The 17,927-nt window shown below is 38.8% G+C and overlaps 2 protein-coding genes and 1 non-coding gene across 6 annotated transcripts in view; 2 read left to right on the top strand and 1 right to left on the bottom strand.

Moving 5' to 3' along the window:
* Positions 1-258: 258 nt before the first annotated feature.
* asns (asparagine synthetase) lies at positions 259-9,189 on the top strand. Its single transcript, XM_008331835.3, has 12 exons — positions 259-414; positions 1,370-1,625; positions 2,318-2,555; positions 2,653-2,838; positions 2,929-3,030; positions 3,834-3,961; positions 4,055-4,181; positions 4,426-4,532; positions 5,243-5,343; positions 6,777-6,858; positions 6,969-7,124; positions 8,143-9,189. The coding sequence occupies exons 2-12, from the start codon at positions 1,377-1,379 to the stop codon at positions 8,350-8,352; spliced, it is 1,686 nt and encodes a 561-aa protein (XP_008330057.1). The 5' UTR covers positions 259-414; positions 1,370-1,376; the 3' UTR covers positions 8,353-9,189.
* A 1,074-nt stretch (positions 9,190-10,263) lies between these two features.
* Positions 10,264-17,927, top strand: part of LOC103394502 (uncharacterized) — a 42,661-nt gene continuing 34,997 nt past the window's right edge. The window contains exon 1 of the transcript XR_003052757.1: positions 10,264-10,322. This is a non-coding gene — a transcript (uncharacterized LOC103394502). The remainder of the gene's footprint in view (positions 10,323-17,927) is intronic.
* Positions 12,347-17,846, bottom strand: tac1 (tachykinin precursor 1). 4 transcript variants are annotated; one of them, XM_008331828.3, is made up of 5 exons: positions 17,332-17,846; positions 16,099-16,201; positions 15,881-15,904; positions 13,275-13,331; positions 12,347-13,168 (listed from the first exon to the last, which is right to left on the bottom strand). In XM_008331828.3, exons 1-5 carry the CDS (start codon positions 17,443-17,445, stop codon positions 13,122-13,124), a joined length of 345 nt encoding a protein of 114 aa, XP_008330050.1. In that variant the 5' UTR covers positions 17,446-17,846; the 3' UTR covers positions 12,347-13,121. The 4 variants fall into 4 exon arrangements, 1 of the variants encoding a protein (XP_008330050.1); XR_003052748.1 differs by lacking the exons at positions 12,347-13,168; positions 13,275-13,331 and having other exon boundaries at positions 15,709-15,916; XR_003052746.1 differs by lacking the exons at positions 12,347-13,168; positions 13,275-13,331 and having other exon boundaries at positions 15,710-15,919.

Raw genomic sequence — 17,927 nt, 5'->3', positions numbered from 1 at the left:
ATTATGTCTTATCCTTGCACATACACGTTTTTTTTTAACTTTATGTTTTCTAAATGTGTAGTAAAAGAATGCGTGAACGGAAGATATTTTTTAATCTCGATAAACCTTTGACTCTTCCCAGTTAAACATATCGTCACTTTGTCTTCTGCATAGTTTCAGTTGGACTGGGTTGTATTTTTAGTTAACCACAAATGGAGTTTCAGTTACAGTACTTATATATGTAAAAACGACGTCACTTTTTTCTGAGGTAATTTATATCGGTGTTGCGTTAGCTGGGCGGGAACTGTGTGACGTCACAGCAGATGCCACTGATGGGTTTATAAGATCCTGATTTCTGTGCGTCCACTGAGTGCTGCTGACGCTGTCCGTCTGGAGCTTTTGAGTTCAAGTGCATTGAGGACCGTTTGTTGAGAGGTAAGGGACTCTGTCCGAGTTTGAAATGTTTCATCATACGCTGACGTTCACTTCCGCTATTTAATGGCGAACCGTCCGAGATATTTGGGAAAACCCTCTTGCGGAAAATAAAAAGAACATTGTTGGTTTTTTTTATTATTAATTAAGTTGTATATATTTGTTACACATGCATATTCAGTTAAAACAGATTTTCTTTTCTACAATATTCTACAATATTTAGTAAATCGTCATTTCCGGAAGTAGTTTTATGAAACAATTTTATTGGACATAACACGAGTACTGCCTGCTATTACTTATAGAACGAAATACATAATAAATAAAACCACAATAGGAGCTAAATTAAGAGAATACAGTTTTTCGAACGAAACTACATATTGTACATATTGTTACGCATGTATGTTCAGTCAAAATAGGCTCTAGGTTCTAGAAGACCACGTGTTGTAGTACGTAATAGTATTACGTTAAGATAATTTCAATGAGTTCTTTGACCCACAGCAGTTTGTTGAAGACTAAAAATTTGTATTTAAATAGTTGTTGCTTTGTTCCTTATTGAAATTGCCCCGAGGGCTTTGAGTCGACAGCATCTATCCAATGAAATTGCAGGATATACAGTATATGAATGACAAGGACACGTCAAACAACGCCCAAGTTGGTTTGAAGAAATGACACTAAAGGTCGTTTATTCGACTATAAAAACTAGGACTACAAAAAAAATCAAAAAGAAAAACAAAAAACGAATTCCGGTATCCAAAACATGAAGCTGACGAAGAATTTGGAACTTCATTTGACACCTTAAGTTGCACAAAAGAATGTAAGTTCATTTTCATATTGTGGTTTGTAAAGATAAATAAATAAATATTACCAGACGCTTGATAGTATTTCAATTCGGGGGAAGGAGTGGAGTGAAAAGACTTCCATTTATTCATTTTTTCTCTTCTCTGTCCACATTCCACAGCTGAAAAATGTGTGGTATCTGGGCTTTGTTCGGCAGTGATGAGTGCCTGTCAGTTCAGTGGAGTAGTGCCATGAAGATCGCCCACCGAGGGCCGGATGCTTTCCGCTTTGAGAACGTCGACGGCTACACCAACTGTTGCTTTGGCTTCCATCGGCTGGCCATTCTGGACCAGTTATATGGCATGCAGCCTTTACGTATAAAGAAGTTTCCTTTCTTGTGGCTCTGCTACAATGGGGAAATCTACAACCATCATACAGTAAGAATCAGGGATGCACCATGCATATTATACAGTACAGTGTTCCCTCTCTATATTGCGGTTCTCCTTTCGCTCCCTGAGTACATTGTGGATTTTTTTTTTTTATCTGATCTGGGGAGAGTTATAGCGCTATATTGCAGTATTTTAAAGTACTTTTTTTTAATTTACAATATTCTCATTATTTTTGTAATAAAGAAACATTTTCTAACCTAAAAAAAAAACAGTAAAAATATGGGCATTGCATTATTGGGTTTCTCATTATCAGAGGAAATCCGGCCCGGTTGGGGCCCCGTTTTGAATTTTATAAAAAAAAAAAAAAAAAAAAAAAATTACACCTCAATGTTTTGTAAAATTATATTTTGTTATGATTAATTAAAAAAAACAATTGCGATCACACTTAATTAAGATTAATCTAATATACTTGTATTTCTTTGCATTAAAACAAAGGGGAAAAATAATGGACTTATTGTTATTTATAGTTAATTATGTTGATTGATTGATATGATTGTACTGTTCCGGCCTGTCTGAGATCTAATTAAGTTTGACCCCCAGTTTAAACCATGTTTCTCCAAGGAACGATAATATGAAAAAAAAAAAATATATATATATATATATATATAAAAAATCCCTTTATTCATGTGTTTCCTCTGGTACTGGTTGCTATCCTAACTGTTTGCTCTGTATTCCCTCAGCTGAGGAAGCAGTTTGATTTTGACCACCAGACCGAAGTGGACGGTGAGATTTTACTTCACCTATACGACCGCTTTGGCATCCAGAAAATGGCCTCCCTGCTGGACGGTGTGTTTGCATTCATTCTACTGGACACTTCCAACAGGAAGGTTTATTTGGGACGGGACACATACGGTGTGAGGCCTTTGTTCAAGCTTCTCACGGACGATGGATTCCTCGCAGTCTGCTCTGAGGCCAAAGGTATCGTGGACAATACATTACTCCCTTACGGGTCTTTTTAAATCTTTTTAAAATGTGTCAAGAAGCTAAAGCCCGACCTTTGTTATTCTAATCACAGGACTCACAAACCTGAGCTATGCCATGGAAACCCCGGTCAAAATCGTCCCTTTTCTCCCTGGGCACTTTGAGGCCTTTGATTTGAAGCAGAATGGAAAAGTGCGCTCTGTTCAGATGGAAAGGTTTCACCGCTGTACGCAGGAGCCCGCACATGCCATCTGCGACACCTTGGAGACACTACCAACAAGTTTGTAACTCCTCCGTGTTGGGGAAAAAAAAGTGTAATCAGTCGTTTGTGATGTTTTCGTGCTTATTTCTAAAACACTGATCACTACAGGCTTTGATGAGGAAACAGTGAAGAGCAACATCAGAGCCCTTTTCGAAAATGCTGTGAAGAAACGGCTAATGGCCCAAAGGAGGATCGGCTGTCTTCTCTCAGGTGATCTTAAGGATCTCCCATTAATAGTGGGTCCATAACATGGGTACATGTGTACATGGATAAGGGAACATCAGCAGCTTTAGGTTGTAAGGGTGTATTCAGCTGTAGCTCTCGCTATCCAGAAAGTCCTACTTTGTTAGAATTATCTCCGGGGATTTGGTCACACAGACCATTGACCAAAGCATCATAGATAGATTGATAGACTGATCAATTGATTGAGGGAAATTAGGGCAAAACTTTTTTCAACCTTTTTGAAACCATTTTAACTTTTTGCCAGTGTGAACAGTGCAAAAAAAGCCACTTTTTGGACAAAAAGTGGACACATTTTTGACACTCACTGTCCACTTTTCTGTGACCCACTCACTTTTACTGAAGGTAAAATTCAAACAAAGGGCAAAGCAAAACAGTGAAGGAGAGGGTAATACACCTCACCCTGAAGTGTGCCAACTATTGGGTAAAAGTTGGTATTGCAGGGAACAAAGAAACTAACCGAAGTCATAATATAATTTAATGATATCATTTGGATACGTTTGAAACCGGATGTAAATGTATATCTGGCTGCGGTTTTCCTGTAACTGTTTTTACACACCTTGAAATTGTCCATTTTATGCTAGCATTGTTTATTCTGGTCAGTAGGCAGGAGTGGGTAAAAGTTGGTATTGCAGGGAACAAAGAAACTAACCGACGTCATAATATAATTTAATGATATAATTTGGATACGTTTGAAACCGGATGTAAATGTATAAAGGGGCGTATCTGGCTGCGGTATCCGAGTTTCTTTCTTAAATGTGTCCAACCCTCAGGTGGTCTGGACTCCAGTTTGGTTGCCGCCACACTGGTCAAACTGGCCAAAGAGGAAAAACTCCCGTATCCCATCCAGACATTTTCTATTGGCTCAGATGACAGTCCTGACCTATTAGCAGCTCGCAAGGTCTTCCACATCGTGCAACATTCTCAGCACTAGTGTTTAAGATTCCAAAAAACAGTATGAGGTTTTTAACGAAGGTTTGTTTGGGCTCATCAGGTTGCTGCTCACATTGGAAGTGAACACCACGAGGTGAACTTCACCGTTGAGGAAGGTGTCCAAGCGGTCGAGGATGTCATCTTCCACCTGGAGACCTATGACATCACCACCATACGTGCCTCTGTTGGTGAGTGCGAGTAAATGCACTGGAAATTAAATAATAATAATAAAAAAAAAACATTTGTAAATGATAGTTTATAAGCAAGATAGTTGGTGCGTTTGTGTGAACTAAGATAAATGACGAGTAAAAGTCATGCATTCAAGTGCTGAACTGCTTTTAGCCTTTCTACACCATCTATTGGGGAGACGTGGGTATTGCAGGGGAATGGCGGAAGTGTAATGATAATATGAATATATTTCTCTCACTGCAGGGATGTACTTGGTGTCCAAATACGTCAAGGAGAAATCCGACAGTGTGGTGATCTTCTCTGGAGAGGGTTCTGATGAACTGACCCAAGGATACATTTACTTCCACAAGGTCTGAATCACGTTGTTAAAAAAAACGATTTTAGTTTTAATTATTACTGCACCGGAGGCTCTTCTATTGTCTTAGTCCATTTAGTGCCCATTATTTGTCAGACTCAGAACTTTAATCTGACCCGAACACATCACTTTGCTTCAATCGCCTCGTCAAAAATGTGTAATACCTTTATACTGGCAGCAGGTGGTGATGTTCACCTAGATGTTCCTCAGATATACCTGCCACAGCTGACGTGTGGATAAACATATTTTTCGTATGCAGTTTAGGATTCATTCCCAGCTTTTTTAAAATTATGCCCAACCGAGAAATATTCGAAAACCCTAAGCACACGAAAGTTAGCCAAAAAAAATGGTAGCGTTATAATTTAGCGTCATTTTGCTAACCAACATTAGTAGAGATGAGAAAAGACATTTTGCTAACCAACATTAGTAGAGATGAGAAAAGATTGTTGTTGTTGGGCTTCAAAACACAAAAAAAGATTTGCAAAAGAAAAATTAAATTGCATCCATATATTCTACTGAAATGTATGCAAATTGTATGGGTTAAAATATAAAATAATAGATGGATTAAACATTAGTTTAATCATTAATCCATAGTTCAGGTAAAATATGAATTTAAAAAGCTTTAGGTATATTTTTACTCATAAATAATAAAACATGTACATCTAAAGTGTATGACTAACTGGTTTTTCTGTGTTTTTCCCGCAGGCTCCAAATCCAAAAGCGGCCGCAGAGGACAGCTTACGTTTGATGGAGGAACTCTACCTGTTTGATGTTCTGCGTGCTGATCGCACCACATCTGCACATGGGTAGGTTGTTGTTTGTTTTTTTTTTTGTTTTGTTTTTAACTGTTGTGGCCAGAACTTAAGGTGCCAAACTAAAAGCACTGCCTGTCTCTGTATCACCTAATTAAACATCAGTCAAGGAGAAAAATACAAATCCTCTAAACCTATTTGTATTGAGTTTCAGGGTTTTTCTAGAACACTTTAATCATGTAAACAGTTTTTCAAATGCGTACTTAGCACCACCACCAGGCCAGGACAGCAACATGCTGTATGGCAACACACATCAGATACAATTTATATTTAATAGGTGCTGTCAAACAATTACAATTTTCTGATCTGATTAATCAGAGATTAGCTGTGATTAATCATGAATAATCGTGATTAGTCCAAGTAGAAAGATGTATGTTTTTCGCTCCTGTTTTTATTGGGTTTTTTTTTTTTTTTTTTTCACGAATCAGCCTTTAATAAAATTATACGACCGGCATAAAAACTGGTATTTTCTAAATATAATAACAAACGTTAACCTTTATTAGCGTTTTGAATGCTTAATGGCCTCATCCGTGAATTGGCACGGGAACAACGTGTCGCAAAATAAATCCATATTTCAAGTAGGACACCTGGAATTGTTTGTTAAATGCAGCTTTCCTTTTCTTCGAAGACGCAGGCTCTTCTTCTGTCTCCTCACTGGAGACACTTTTACCCCACGCAAAGAAACTTTGCGAAGACATTTGTGTTTTGTTCATTTTTGCCTAGTTTGGAGGTTTCAATTTAGTAGCAATGTATTAAGTGTTACTAGCCAGAGCAGACCTTTTAAGAAGGTAGCGGATGTACGAGTCATAGACAAATGCGGCGGAAAGAATACGGTCATTTTTCAAAATAAAACATCATTCAAAATCAGATAATAAATAATAAAAAAAAAAACGGAAATAATGTAAGTTATGCATTCTTTCTGTGCGGCCCGGTACCAACTGACCCACGGATCGGTGCCGGTCCGCGGCCCGGGAGTTGAGGACCACTGCTGTAGAACATGTACATGCACCCTACGATGATATTATAATGCGAGCAGCTAGTACACATTTTTTCTCATTTTCATTCTTTTTTTTTTTTTTTCTTAAACCCATTGAATTATTATTCAAATCCAGGTCTGATATGAAGGGCTTGTGGGATGCGAGCTCCCCTGGGCCGCCGTTTAAAACCATTCGTGTACAGTTTAGCACAATCAAATCACTAGAAATATAGTACAGTGCGCTTCATTCTCCCCATAAGGAAAAATATATTTATTTATGAGCTATAAAATATAAAGTGGCGAACAGTAACAAGATCATAGAACCACCGCTCCTTTTTGTACGTTTTTTTTTGTTTGTTTGTTTTTAATTAGAACCTGCTGCATATGTATCAGTCACTCTACAATCTTCATATGCATAGTAATCGAATTTACAAATGTTCCTGTTCCACAGTCTGGAGCTCAGGGTTCCCTTCCTGGACCACAGATTCACAGCGTACTACCTCTCCTTGCCAGAGGACATGAGAATCCCCAGGGTCTGTAGATCTTTGTTACTTCCTTCTTCATCCACTAATTCTCTAAACCAAAAAGTGACATTTTAAAAAATAGTGAAAAAAAAAACCAATTTTGTGCTTTCCGCAAGCAGCATGGAGTTGAGAAGTATCTTCTGAGAGATTCCTTCAAAGGTCTTGACTTGATCCCCGAAGAGATCCTGTGGAGGCGCAAAGAAGCCTTCAGTGATGGAATGATGTCCCTCAAGAAGTCCTGGTACTGCTTCCTGCAGGAGCATCTGGAGTCCATGGTAATGTGTCTAGAATAAAAGAATATTTATAAGTGCTAGTTAGTCCAGGTACTGTGTACATTAATCGGACTGTTGGGAGTCAAGGCTAAATGTAGCATCTTTAGTGTAGCGCTATTGACTTTGAATACGATATTAACTATATTCGTAGTTTCATTTTTGCATTTATACATTGGTTTCATATATATATATTTAGGGTTATTGGTGTCAACAGTAATGTTACGATAATACTTGTATACTATATATACGTGTGCATGTGGGCCGAATATGGCCCACTGACCGTCAAATCTGACCCACAACTGGATTCCATAACAAACGTCCCATAAAAATGTTAGACAAAAATTTGATTTTTATTTCATTTTATTTGAGTGTCAGAAAAAAAAAATCTGTCCCTCTGACAAATATAGTTGGTGACCACTGCTCTATACTGTAGACTTATTATTGAGTCTATAAATAAATAACGTTAAGTTCGTGATTTTTCTCCTTTGTTTTCTTGAAAATAAGTACAAGTTTCTTTCTTAGAAAATCTCCATATTTAATGAAATATAATTGGACTAAAACATCACATTTATCCATTTAGCTGACGCTTTTATCCAATGCTACCGAGGCAGGCATGCTAACTGCTACACTATAGAACCATCCTTTAAGTTAACATGGCATCCGCGGGAATGGAAGTATAAAAAAATCCCATAAATTCCAAGAAAAATATACACGGAAGAAAAGTAATCTAACCAAAGTCCGTAAAGGGATTATTGTGCTTCAAGATGAAAAATGCATCCTTAGTGTCATGGGGCAGTGAAGGGGTTCAAAGAGTGCCGTAAGTTGATGCAATCTATTCAAATTCAATATTTCCGGTTAGCGTTGGTCAGCAACGCTAACTGTTCAATACACGTTAATCATGGTTAGCCCGCAATTTAGACCGTGTTTTAAATTCCGGGCCGTTGAGGGATTAAGTTTGACATCCCCGTCTCCCACTTCCTTGCTCTCGGTCCCTCACCCTCTCCTACCGTCTCTGTTTTAGGTGAATGATGACCAGATGGAGAAGGCTCACAAGACTTTCCCACATTTGCCTCCCTCCACCAAAGAGGCTTATTACTACAGACAGGTATTTGAGAAGTTCTTTCCAAACCGGGCGGAGTGGCTTTCCCATTATTGGATGCCACGTTGGATCAAGGCAACAGACCCATCAGCCAGAACGCTGTCTATCTACAAACAAGACAAAGATGAGTGATTGGCTAAAAGAGGAGCGTGTTTGTCCGCCAGCTTTAACATTATCATCCTTATGTTCTGACTGTGTCAGCTGTAGCTCAGAGTATTTTAATTACGATCACGTACAACGTTGTGTATACAACCACTGCATTTGTCTGATTTTTTTTTTATTTTCAGACGTTTTCAGGTGTAATTTCAAATGTTTTTTTTAAATACACTTACTGTACTACACGTGCTTCAGATGATGATGGTAATAAGATGATATTAATGTTTTAATTCAGTGGCAGAAAAAAATATGCTTGATTGGTGCCGGGCCGCACAGAAAGAGTGCGTAACTTAAATTATTTCCATTTGATTTATTATCTGATACTGAACGATGTTTTATTTTGAAAAATTCTCTCCACCGCATGTGTCTATGACTCACACTCGATACATGTCAATATGCTAGCCTTGGTCACGTCTTACCTACATCCACTACCTCCTTAAGCTCCGGCAGGTAACACATGATACATTACCGCTAAATGGAAATCGCCAAGCTAGCAAAAATAAACAAAACGCAAACGTCTTTGGGAACAAACATTAATTAATGTAGAAGTTGGTTAGTAAATAACGGTTAAATAGTTTAAGAAATGACTACAAGAGTTTTTGAACAACCTTGTAAACACGAAGGATGGTACACCTGTGTCTTTGATATAAGTAAACATTAGTAAACGAGTTGACTGCCTTTTTTTTTCCATCGAAACTGTGAATGAAGGTTGTATTTGCCGCAATTATTCCTAACCCTTGTAATTCCGTTATATTTTCAGTTTAAAAAATCTGTTCTAAAGATCATAAATAAAAAGAAAATAGTTGAAAAACACCCCTCGTCTCGCTTACGTTTCAAACATACTGTTCGGCTCACTTTGATCACCAGTGTCAAAGTGATGACTAACAGTGGTTGACGGTTTCAACAGTGAGTCATGACTCAAACCAGAATGATTGGACAGTACGAAGATGCGTATAATCTCTGTCAGAGCTGTCAAAAAGTTAGCAGCGAAGGAAACCAGGTGAGAGCCTTGAGGCACTGGAACTCATCCTCGGTCGCATCTAAAACCAACCTCATTTTGACAGCAAAGTTTGTTTAGGTTGTAGCTTTTTGACTAAATTGTAAGTTAGCGTTAGTCAAAATGTAATGTTTAAGTTTGAGTTTTGCTTTAGTCTAAGAGTAATACAAATTTACTAAACTCTTTATGCAACTTTGAACTGGACTTTTGTGGAATTATGTGGAATAACAATGAAACTATGTTTTATTGATTTATTATTATTGTTATTTCAGGGTTTCCATCACAGCATATAATACATATAACATGTATATTTTTATCTGTACAAACCACTCCATGAGTTTGCTGCCACCTAGTGACTGAAGGCTTGTTATTATTCCAGCAGGGCAGCAGTGGTACACTCCATGTCCAGCGTGCTATATTCCATTGGAAGCCTCGAGGCTGGCAGACTCGAACCTGTGACCTTCCGCAGCACGCTTCAGACACTGTCATTAACATATATCTTTAGGAAGCTTAACAATTTGATGATGTTGCGTATTTTTTTTTTTTTTGCCATAATTAACGCACTACGATGCCCCCTATTCTTATTCCCCGAATTCTTATTCGATAACCTGTCGTATTTGTGGCGGGCTTCACTGGCGGCCGTCGCGCACCCACCGGCTCCCACCAGGACCAGAGTTTAAAACTGCCTGGTAAAAAAAAAAAACAACAACAAAAATGTTTTTAAGGGTTACTTTACATCCCGAAGAACGGACTTCCGGTGTATTTCCGAGACTTGGACGGGTTGTTGGCTAATTTTCGGCTAATGACTGTAGCTATTTTAATTCCCCGCGGATGTCAGGAGAAGGAGAAGGAATGGCAACTGTTTTCAAGAGTCATTGCTATTTTAATTCCCCGCGGATGTCAGGAAAAGGAGAAGGAATGACAACTGTTTTCAAGAGTCATTATAAAGGTAAGTAAGCTTTTATCGTACTCTTTTGCCAGCTTTGAACTGAGTTTAATTAACGACTTTGTGGTTGAGGTAATGCCTAAATATGACCGTGTTCTCGTCGTTGGGGGTTTTTCTGTCCAGGTACGTTGTCCTGATAAGCTAATAGCAACCTATGTTCTTGACTCCTATCTTATTGACTCTTTTAATGTTGCGCAGTCTGTGTCGGGTGCTAAACATGAACTTGTGAAGCAGTGCTTGGTGACCATGCCCCTGTATTATTTGTGGTTGCTCTTCTTGGCTGTACTGCAGTTAATTCTGGCGGCACTGCTCGACGCTGCCGTATCGTTAACCCTTCAACTGCTCATTCATGCCGTTTACAGTGAAAACAGCGCCCTCCCAAAAACGTTTTTAACAACTTCCTGTTCAGTTTACATTTAGTTTCCGTCATGGAATAGATGGTTGGTGACTAAGCGTTTGACCAAAAATTACTGTTAATATCTACAGCAAACATAAAAAAAAAAGAGCGTTAAAGTTGCGAACAGGACCTTATTCTGTCTGGTAGTTAGATTTTTTTAGTCAAAAGACTGATATAAAAAGCCAGTCCGTGGGATGCAGAAAGACAGGGCTAAATTTGGTTGGCTACAGTGTCTTCGGAGACTTTTCCTATTCACTGGTGACTATTCCCATTTGATAAATGAGAGACAAAGTCTGTCAGACAGCTGACTGACAAGTTGGCAGCTGCTGTGACTGTGCGGGACAAGGAAGCAGAGCAACATCCAGTACTCTATAACTTTGGCCTTAATGTCAGTGTGTAAAAGGATACTACGATGTTGTGGGTCCCCAACCCCAGGTGCTGGTCCGTAGGTCGTTGGACACAGTGGGACACAGTGGGACTTAAATCAATAATCCAGTCATATTCATTCACTTTTTTCCTTAAAAAAAAGAATCTGGCAATGTTTTAAACCAACAGGCCATTCAGACTCTGATGCTAACAGAATAAAGTCTAAAAAATTGAAAATTGAATGATCCTTCATATGACGTCGGGGTATTACTTGTCCGCAGTACTGGCAGACACCGGCTGACCGGACCTTGGTACAAAAAATGTTGGGGACTGCTGCTTTAGCCAATATTTATAGTGTACCGCCCGAATAGCCTAAATGTAGCATTAGCATTATAAAGCAATTGCACATTTTTAGGCCACCTTCTTTCATATACTCTAATATAACAATTATTAGACAATTTTTACCTGCAACTCTTTTGAATATTTATTGATGTACTTATTATTTTTGTACTTATTTGATTTTTATCATCAATAAGTTAAGTCAACTAACCTGTAGTCTAGGTCGTAGGGGGGGGGGGCACCTGGTTGTAACGTCGGTTAACGTTGGTCCCGATGGTTGATCACATGTTTAATTTTGTCTCCCTTGTCCTCTTCTTTGGCCTTTCAGTCCAGCATGGCTCAGCAAACCTTGGGGGGGGGGGGTTATTTGAATGTTTTCTTCTATTCTTTTGGAGCAGTATCAGATGTTGCAGAAGGTTAACTCTGTTGTAAAAGTAAGTCCGCCAGCTTTGCTGATTAAAGGATCGACTCGTCGTTTTTGCTCAGTTCTGTACAAGGCGAACGTTAAAGGAGGACGACCACCAGATTGCGATTTCACTAAAAATGATGGGGAGGATTCGTGCGGACGTGCAGAGTAATGGATTAACTGCACAGCCTCTGGGGAAGACGTGCAAGTTAGTGGTTTGGATTTGCCATCGCAGGATTGCGGGTGGCTCCAGATTCAGTGCTTCGATCCTTGAGTCAGTTTCAGCATTACGTTGGAAAGGTCGTACTGTTTTTTTTCCAGTTTCTTTCTGGCAATCTCTGACTTCAACTTCATTTATCACATGGATTCTGGCGTTAATATGTGATGATCATAGGACTTGGCTCAAACAATCGAATCTCATCGTGGCGGTGGTGGAAAACATATTTTGAAAGTTTTTGAAACCTTTAGATGGTTGATCACATGTTTAATTTTGTCTGAAACCTGTAAGTTTCCTCAGTTTGCGACATCCTCGGGATGGCCTTCTCTTTTGTTCCGAGGTATGTCCTCATGTATTGTAACTTGCATTCACTTCCTTTTTCTCCAATAGGGCTAAAAAAAAACCTTGGCATAGTTTATTATTGCGGGACTAGCTGGTTTTGTTTTGTGCAGCATTTTGCTAACGTGCTGAACGCTGTTCAGCGCCGTCTTTGCTGTGACGTCAAGAAATGTAGGACTTCCGTGCTGCAAATGAACCAGTAAAGAAAATAATTTTAATATCGTCCAAAACACTAAAACACACACACACACACACGTACATCTCATAATAAACCACGTCCGAAAACACAAAACAGCTTCTCCGAAAACAACTGAGAAGCATAAATGGGAACCCGTCCCTGTATGTTGGTGCGAGCAGAAACAATCGGTGAACAATCATGAGGCACCGTACAGTGACTTTGGCAGTGCATTTTTTACAGCATAGCCCTGGTGTGTTAGCCTTGCTTTGATGGTTTAATCTACAAATAGTCTTTGTGGCACGACGTACGGCCGAATGAAAGGCCAGACAGAAAGCACTTATGCTGATCATAAACTTCCACTCCCCCCACCCCGGTAGCTTTCATCTGGCACAAATGAGACTGGCACGGGTACAGCACTGCTACATTACTACAATGTGGAAACAGAATCTTTTTTTTTTTATTCAACCAACAGCTATACAGAGTGTGGAGGACAGCAGACGCTCCATCCCACGGATGAGAAATGGCTGGATAAAAAGCAAGGCAGGCGACGACTCCGCTGGCTAGCGGCGCTTGTCGTACATCTGTATTGTGCTCCACTCGTATGAGTCTGTATTAGGAGAGAGAGGGAGAGAGAGAGAGAGGGAGGGAGTGCACGTTAGTCATTTATTTTTTCCTGTTCATTTCAAAGCCGACAACAAACGGATGTTACTTACTTGGTTCTTCTTGACTTCTTTTTCCCATCAGCCCAACAAAAGAATTGACGAGATGCCCTATGAAGAAAAATAAATAAAAAAAAAATTTTTTTTATCCATTTACTTTAAGTAAACAAGGTGGTTTAAAAAAAAAAAAATTCTAAATTCAAAAAATTATTTATTTATTTTTTCAGTGTTACATTGACCATCTTCATGTCTTTCTACAGTACGCTGACCGCCTTCATTTTATCCGACCCGAAGAGGCTAAAATGTCTAAAATTCGACCTTGCTTCATTGCAATCAGAACTTATCTCCGCCATTTTATATATTTTACTCTCGCCGAAGCGGTATGACACTCAATTCCTGACACCCATCTCTGCTCACTCGCCCCCTGCCTGCATCGAAACAAATCAAATAAACACATAAAAAAAAAAAAAAAAAAAATCGCAGCTTGCAGCGTACACCCCCTCCTAGCATAAAATGACAGCTGTGGATGTGGTTGGTCTGAATTTTGTATTCTTTAGATAAGATGGTTTTCTTAGTATTTAATATGCATATGCTCTTGTTTCCTGTATTGTTATATCAATTTTTTTTATTTTAAATGTGCCAGTGCTGTATCCTGCTTAAACAATATTTTAATGATCACATTCCTGTTTTGTATATTACCTGATAACTGAATTTGAGGTGTATATTATAAATTGACTTTTTTTTTCAAATATAATATTAAAATGAAACAAAAAAAAAATCATAATTTAACCAAAACTCACACGACGCAACCTGACAGGCATTTCTCTGATAAGATATTGGCATAAATGTTGCAAAACAGCGTGTTCATGCTGTCTCCTCCAGCGTCTGGCTTAAATGTCATTTCATTCATGAAATGACTAAATAGTTTTAACTTGGATCACGTGAGTTGTTTTTGATAAATTTCACTGCAAAGCCCCATGACAGGCCTGTCAAATCTGACTAATCATCCTGTAAATAGGCAGAGACTGACTGTAAATGATGGGGAAATTCAACTCGGGGGTAAAAAAAAAAAAAACCTAACGATAATTTTTGTTTTGCGGTAAAATTTTGTTGTCTTGGTATATAGCTTGCGACGCTGAACAAGACAAACGAATGCATGCGCGTATAACCAGGTACAAGTTGAACGCCACCCAGACATTGGACTGTGATCAGATTAGCAGTGACGGACATCGCACCGCAGAGTGACTCTGGCTTCCGTCAGTTCTCATTTACAGGGCGGTAATATGAGCACGTGCGGGGTCCCCGGGGGTGGGGAGGGAGGGGGGGCGGTAATGGGGTATGTCCATTACAGTCATCAATACTTGCATTAGGCTGATTGGAGTCAAATGCAAACCATGCAGATTTTAAAAAAATGTGAAAAGATTTGTTACTGGGGGGGAAAAAACAAACAAAACATTTATGGGCATAACACACAGTCTGGCTTGTATAATTAAATATTCATATTTTGTGTCGAAAATGAAAACAGAATCCATTGAGGTAAACGGTGTCCGTATTACGGTGGCCGTCTTGCAGGTTAAGGATAAACTATGCCCCCCCCCCTTCAATCTATCACAGGCGTAAACAATCCAATTTAACTCATGTCCTTGAGGCATTGATCCCAGCACTCTCTCTCTCTCTCTCTCTCTCTCTCTCTCTCTCTCTCTAATAAAGAGTGTTTGTGGTCAGTGCCAGTATAAGGACAATAAATTAAATGTATACTTAGCGCGCCGCACCGTGTCGCATCACTAAACGGGCGACTAATTTATACACACTAAAGGAAAAGCTGTCACAGAAAACAAGGAAGAAAAAAAAAAAAAAAAAAAAAAAGAAAATCCACTCCCCCCTCGTCCACATCCTTCCGCTGCTCCCTTTATCTGTCCCTCTTTGTTGCACTGCTCTCCGCCTGCACCACCGACGCCCGCTGACAAATTAATACAGTCAATAAAAAAAAAAATGACACTACAATCGGGCCTAATTACTTACACGGTATTTGAATATGTATCTATTTGCGCTTCGTTAATTAAAACCTAAGAAATGACTAATTGCTGTCACATTTTGACCAAAAAAAAACAAAACCTTTTTAGTGACACAATTAATATCTTTGACCTGTCGATTGGTTGTTTTTAGAGTGTTTGGAGGAATACATGAAAGAACGTTTTTTTTTTGTTTTTGTTTTTTGACTTCCGGATACGAGTGGATCGTCGGGTACATTTACATCTGGTACATTTACTGGTTTAAATGATGCACATTTTAAAAGTAAAATAGTAAAAGAATTATTAAGGAAGCACCAAATGATCACAGACAGTAAAATATAATATAATATAATAGTCTGGCATCTGTTATTGCAATTATTATACTGATTTTTTTTTATTGCAATTTTCTATTATATTTATATAATAACACCACTATATTGCTGCAATATAACAATATATTGTGTTATACGCATATTTCTAACTGTTAAAAGTTACAAGTTAGATGTTACCACGTGCCGTATGTATTTTTTCCCATACATCCTACAGCTACATGTGACGTCACATGACCAATCAGAAGACGGACGAATGAAAGTTTCCCGCGGTGTGAAGTGGTGGGAAAACCCAAATTTGAACAGAGTTAAGACTTACTTTTGCGGGTGATCTGTGAGTTTGCTGCTGCTGCTGCTGCTGGTGGTTGTTTCAAAGAGAATGCTGCTGCTGCTGCTGCTGGTTGTTTCAAAGAGGCTGCTGCTGCTGCTGCTGGTGGTTGTTTCAAAGAGAAAAAGAGAATCAGGATAAACTAGCGTTTTTCGGCAAATGACACAATGAAAGGATTTTTTTTAGGATGGGAAAAAAGCAGCCCTCACCCATGGATCGCTTTCCCATCAGGCCGATGAACTGGTGTGGTCGCGGCTTTCTCGTCATCCTCAGTAGGATTTCTCTTAAAGGGTCATTGGAGAGCAAGCCGTCCTGTGATGGAGGGAGGGGAAAAATATGAAAAATCTCTGTGTTGGGTAAATGACACTTTTTCGAGGGGAAAAAAAAAATTTATACTAAGTAACTGATTAACAGTTCTCTATGCGGTGATGTTGAAATCCCCGTATGGATTTTTTATTCCACTGATTCTTACTCTCTCACTGATGAATTGGAAAAACGACGCCAGCGACGTGACCTGACCTGAGCGAAGGAAAAAAATGTAATTACGTTAAAGCGATGCCACCACTAATGATTTATGAAAGCATTGAGTTTCGACTGAGTTTGGGCAGTCCAATTCCATCTCTAAGTCTAAGGGCTTAGCTATAGACCTGGATGGTGGTGGTGGTGATGGTGGTGGTGGTGGTGGGGGGGTTACACATCTTAAAGTTGTACCGATTCAACATAGACATCATTTGTATGTAGAACGGCAGCTGGCCTTTGGTTCCAATGTATTCTGGCGGAGGAGACTGGCTCGTCTCCGGCTGAAAATGTCACAAAACGTAAGATGGGGATGATTTAAGTTTCTGATACTACAACGTTATGCACTGCAAGAGGTGCAGATGGTTTTCTTTTCCTGGAGCATCGTAGTCGGATTTATCATCACCTTCACTGTTGCTCAGCCTCAGTTCCTCTTTAACTGAGCAGAGACCAATTGATGTTATATAAAATATATATATATAAATATATATATATATATATATTTATATATATATATATATTTATATATATATATATATTTATATATATATATATATTTATATATATATATATATTTATATATATATATATATTTATATATATATATATATTTATATATATATATATATTTATATATATATATATATTTATATATATATATATATTTATATATATATATATATAAATATATATATATATATAAATATATATATATATATATATTGGCACATTGAGTGATTCAAATGTAATTAATTAGTGCACAGCATAACGCGTTCAATTTGTTCATGTAAAAGTAAAGGGAAAAAAAATATGACCGTACATACTGGTCATTTTTGTTGCGAGATTTAAGTAGCAGCACGGCGCTTTTGATATGATAATTTTCGGGAAAACGTCGTAAACAACTTACGGAGAACAGGAACAACTACCTGAATCTGGTTCGTGCTTGTCCAGTAGTCCGCCTCTTCATTAAAGTCGTTTCCGCAGAAAACTTGGCCGACGGTGAAAAACAAAATAAAAACTGGCAAAAGCAGCAACTTCATGATGCCAAACAGCAGTGGAACTCGGTGGGACACGCGTCGCCGACGACGGTAACAAGTTATACTTTGCGCGAAGGATCGAAATGGAGCTACAAAAAGCCAAATTATTTGAGCCTTTTACGCACGAGCTACACTGGCGCGCACCGATTCTTCACCCTTTGGATCTTAACAGTATTCCATAGCGCTGTCTGCCGATACAGGACTGTCTCTGCTGCTGTCTCTTCCCTTCCGTGCGTCCTCCTGCTTTGGCGCACGGGCTCCTCTGCACTCCTATATAGCACCGAAAGCGCTGTTGCCTAGTAACGCCGCTACTGTACTGTCTGTCGTCCAGTGACAAGTTTAGCAGAGGAAGTGATGATACTTCTGTTACTGTTACCACTGACAAAGTATAGGGTTGGGTTTTTGTTTTTTTTAGGGTGCGTCGTCATCTGCTGTAAAGTTTGTGCGTCACTGACCGACTCTCCACCTTGACCCACGTTTATGCG

The sequence above is a fragment of the Cynoglossus semilaevis genome, chromosome 18 (genome assembly GCF_000523025.1).
Source record: "Cynoglossus semilaevis isolate Cse_v1.0 chromosome 18, Cse_v1.0, whole genome shotgun sequence".
NCBI classification, from domain to species: domain Eukaryota; kingdom Metazoa; phylum Chordata; class Actinopteri; order Pleuronectiformes; family Cynoglossidae; genus Cynoglossus; species Cynoglossus semilaevis.
The sequence above is the reverse complement of the archived record's forward strand: the minus strand, read 5'-3'. Positions and strand labels throughout refer to the sequence as shown.

Excerpts from the sequence above, each read along its gene's own strand:
- asns (XM_008331835.3), top strand. The coding sequence starts at position 1,377 with ATGTGTGGTATCTGGGCTTTGTTCGGCAGTGATGAGTGCCTGTCAGTT. Across the intron at positions 3,031-3,833 it reads GATCGGCTGTCTTCTCTCAG|GTGGTCTGGACTCCAGTTTG; the intron begins GTGATCTTAAGG and ends TCCAACCCTCAG. Across the intron at positions 6,859-6,968 it reads AGGACATGAGAATCCCCAGG|CATGGAGTTGAGAAGTATCT; the intron begins GTCTGTAGATCT and ends TTCCGCAAGCAG.
- tac1 (XM_008331828.3), bottom strand. The coding sequence starts at position 17,445 with ATGAAGTTGCTGCTTTTGCCAGTTTTTATTTTGTTTTTCACCGTCGGC. Across the intron at positions 15,905-16,098 it reads GATGGGAAAGCGATCCATGG|CAAACTCACAGATCACCCGC; the intron begins GTGAGGGCTGCT and ends CAGCAGCAGCAG. Across the intron at positions 13,332-15,880 it reads CTCACAGATCACCCGCAAAA|GGCATCTCGTCAATTCTTTT; the intron begins GTAAGTCTTAAC and ends TTTTCTTCATAG.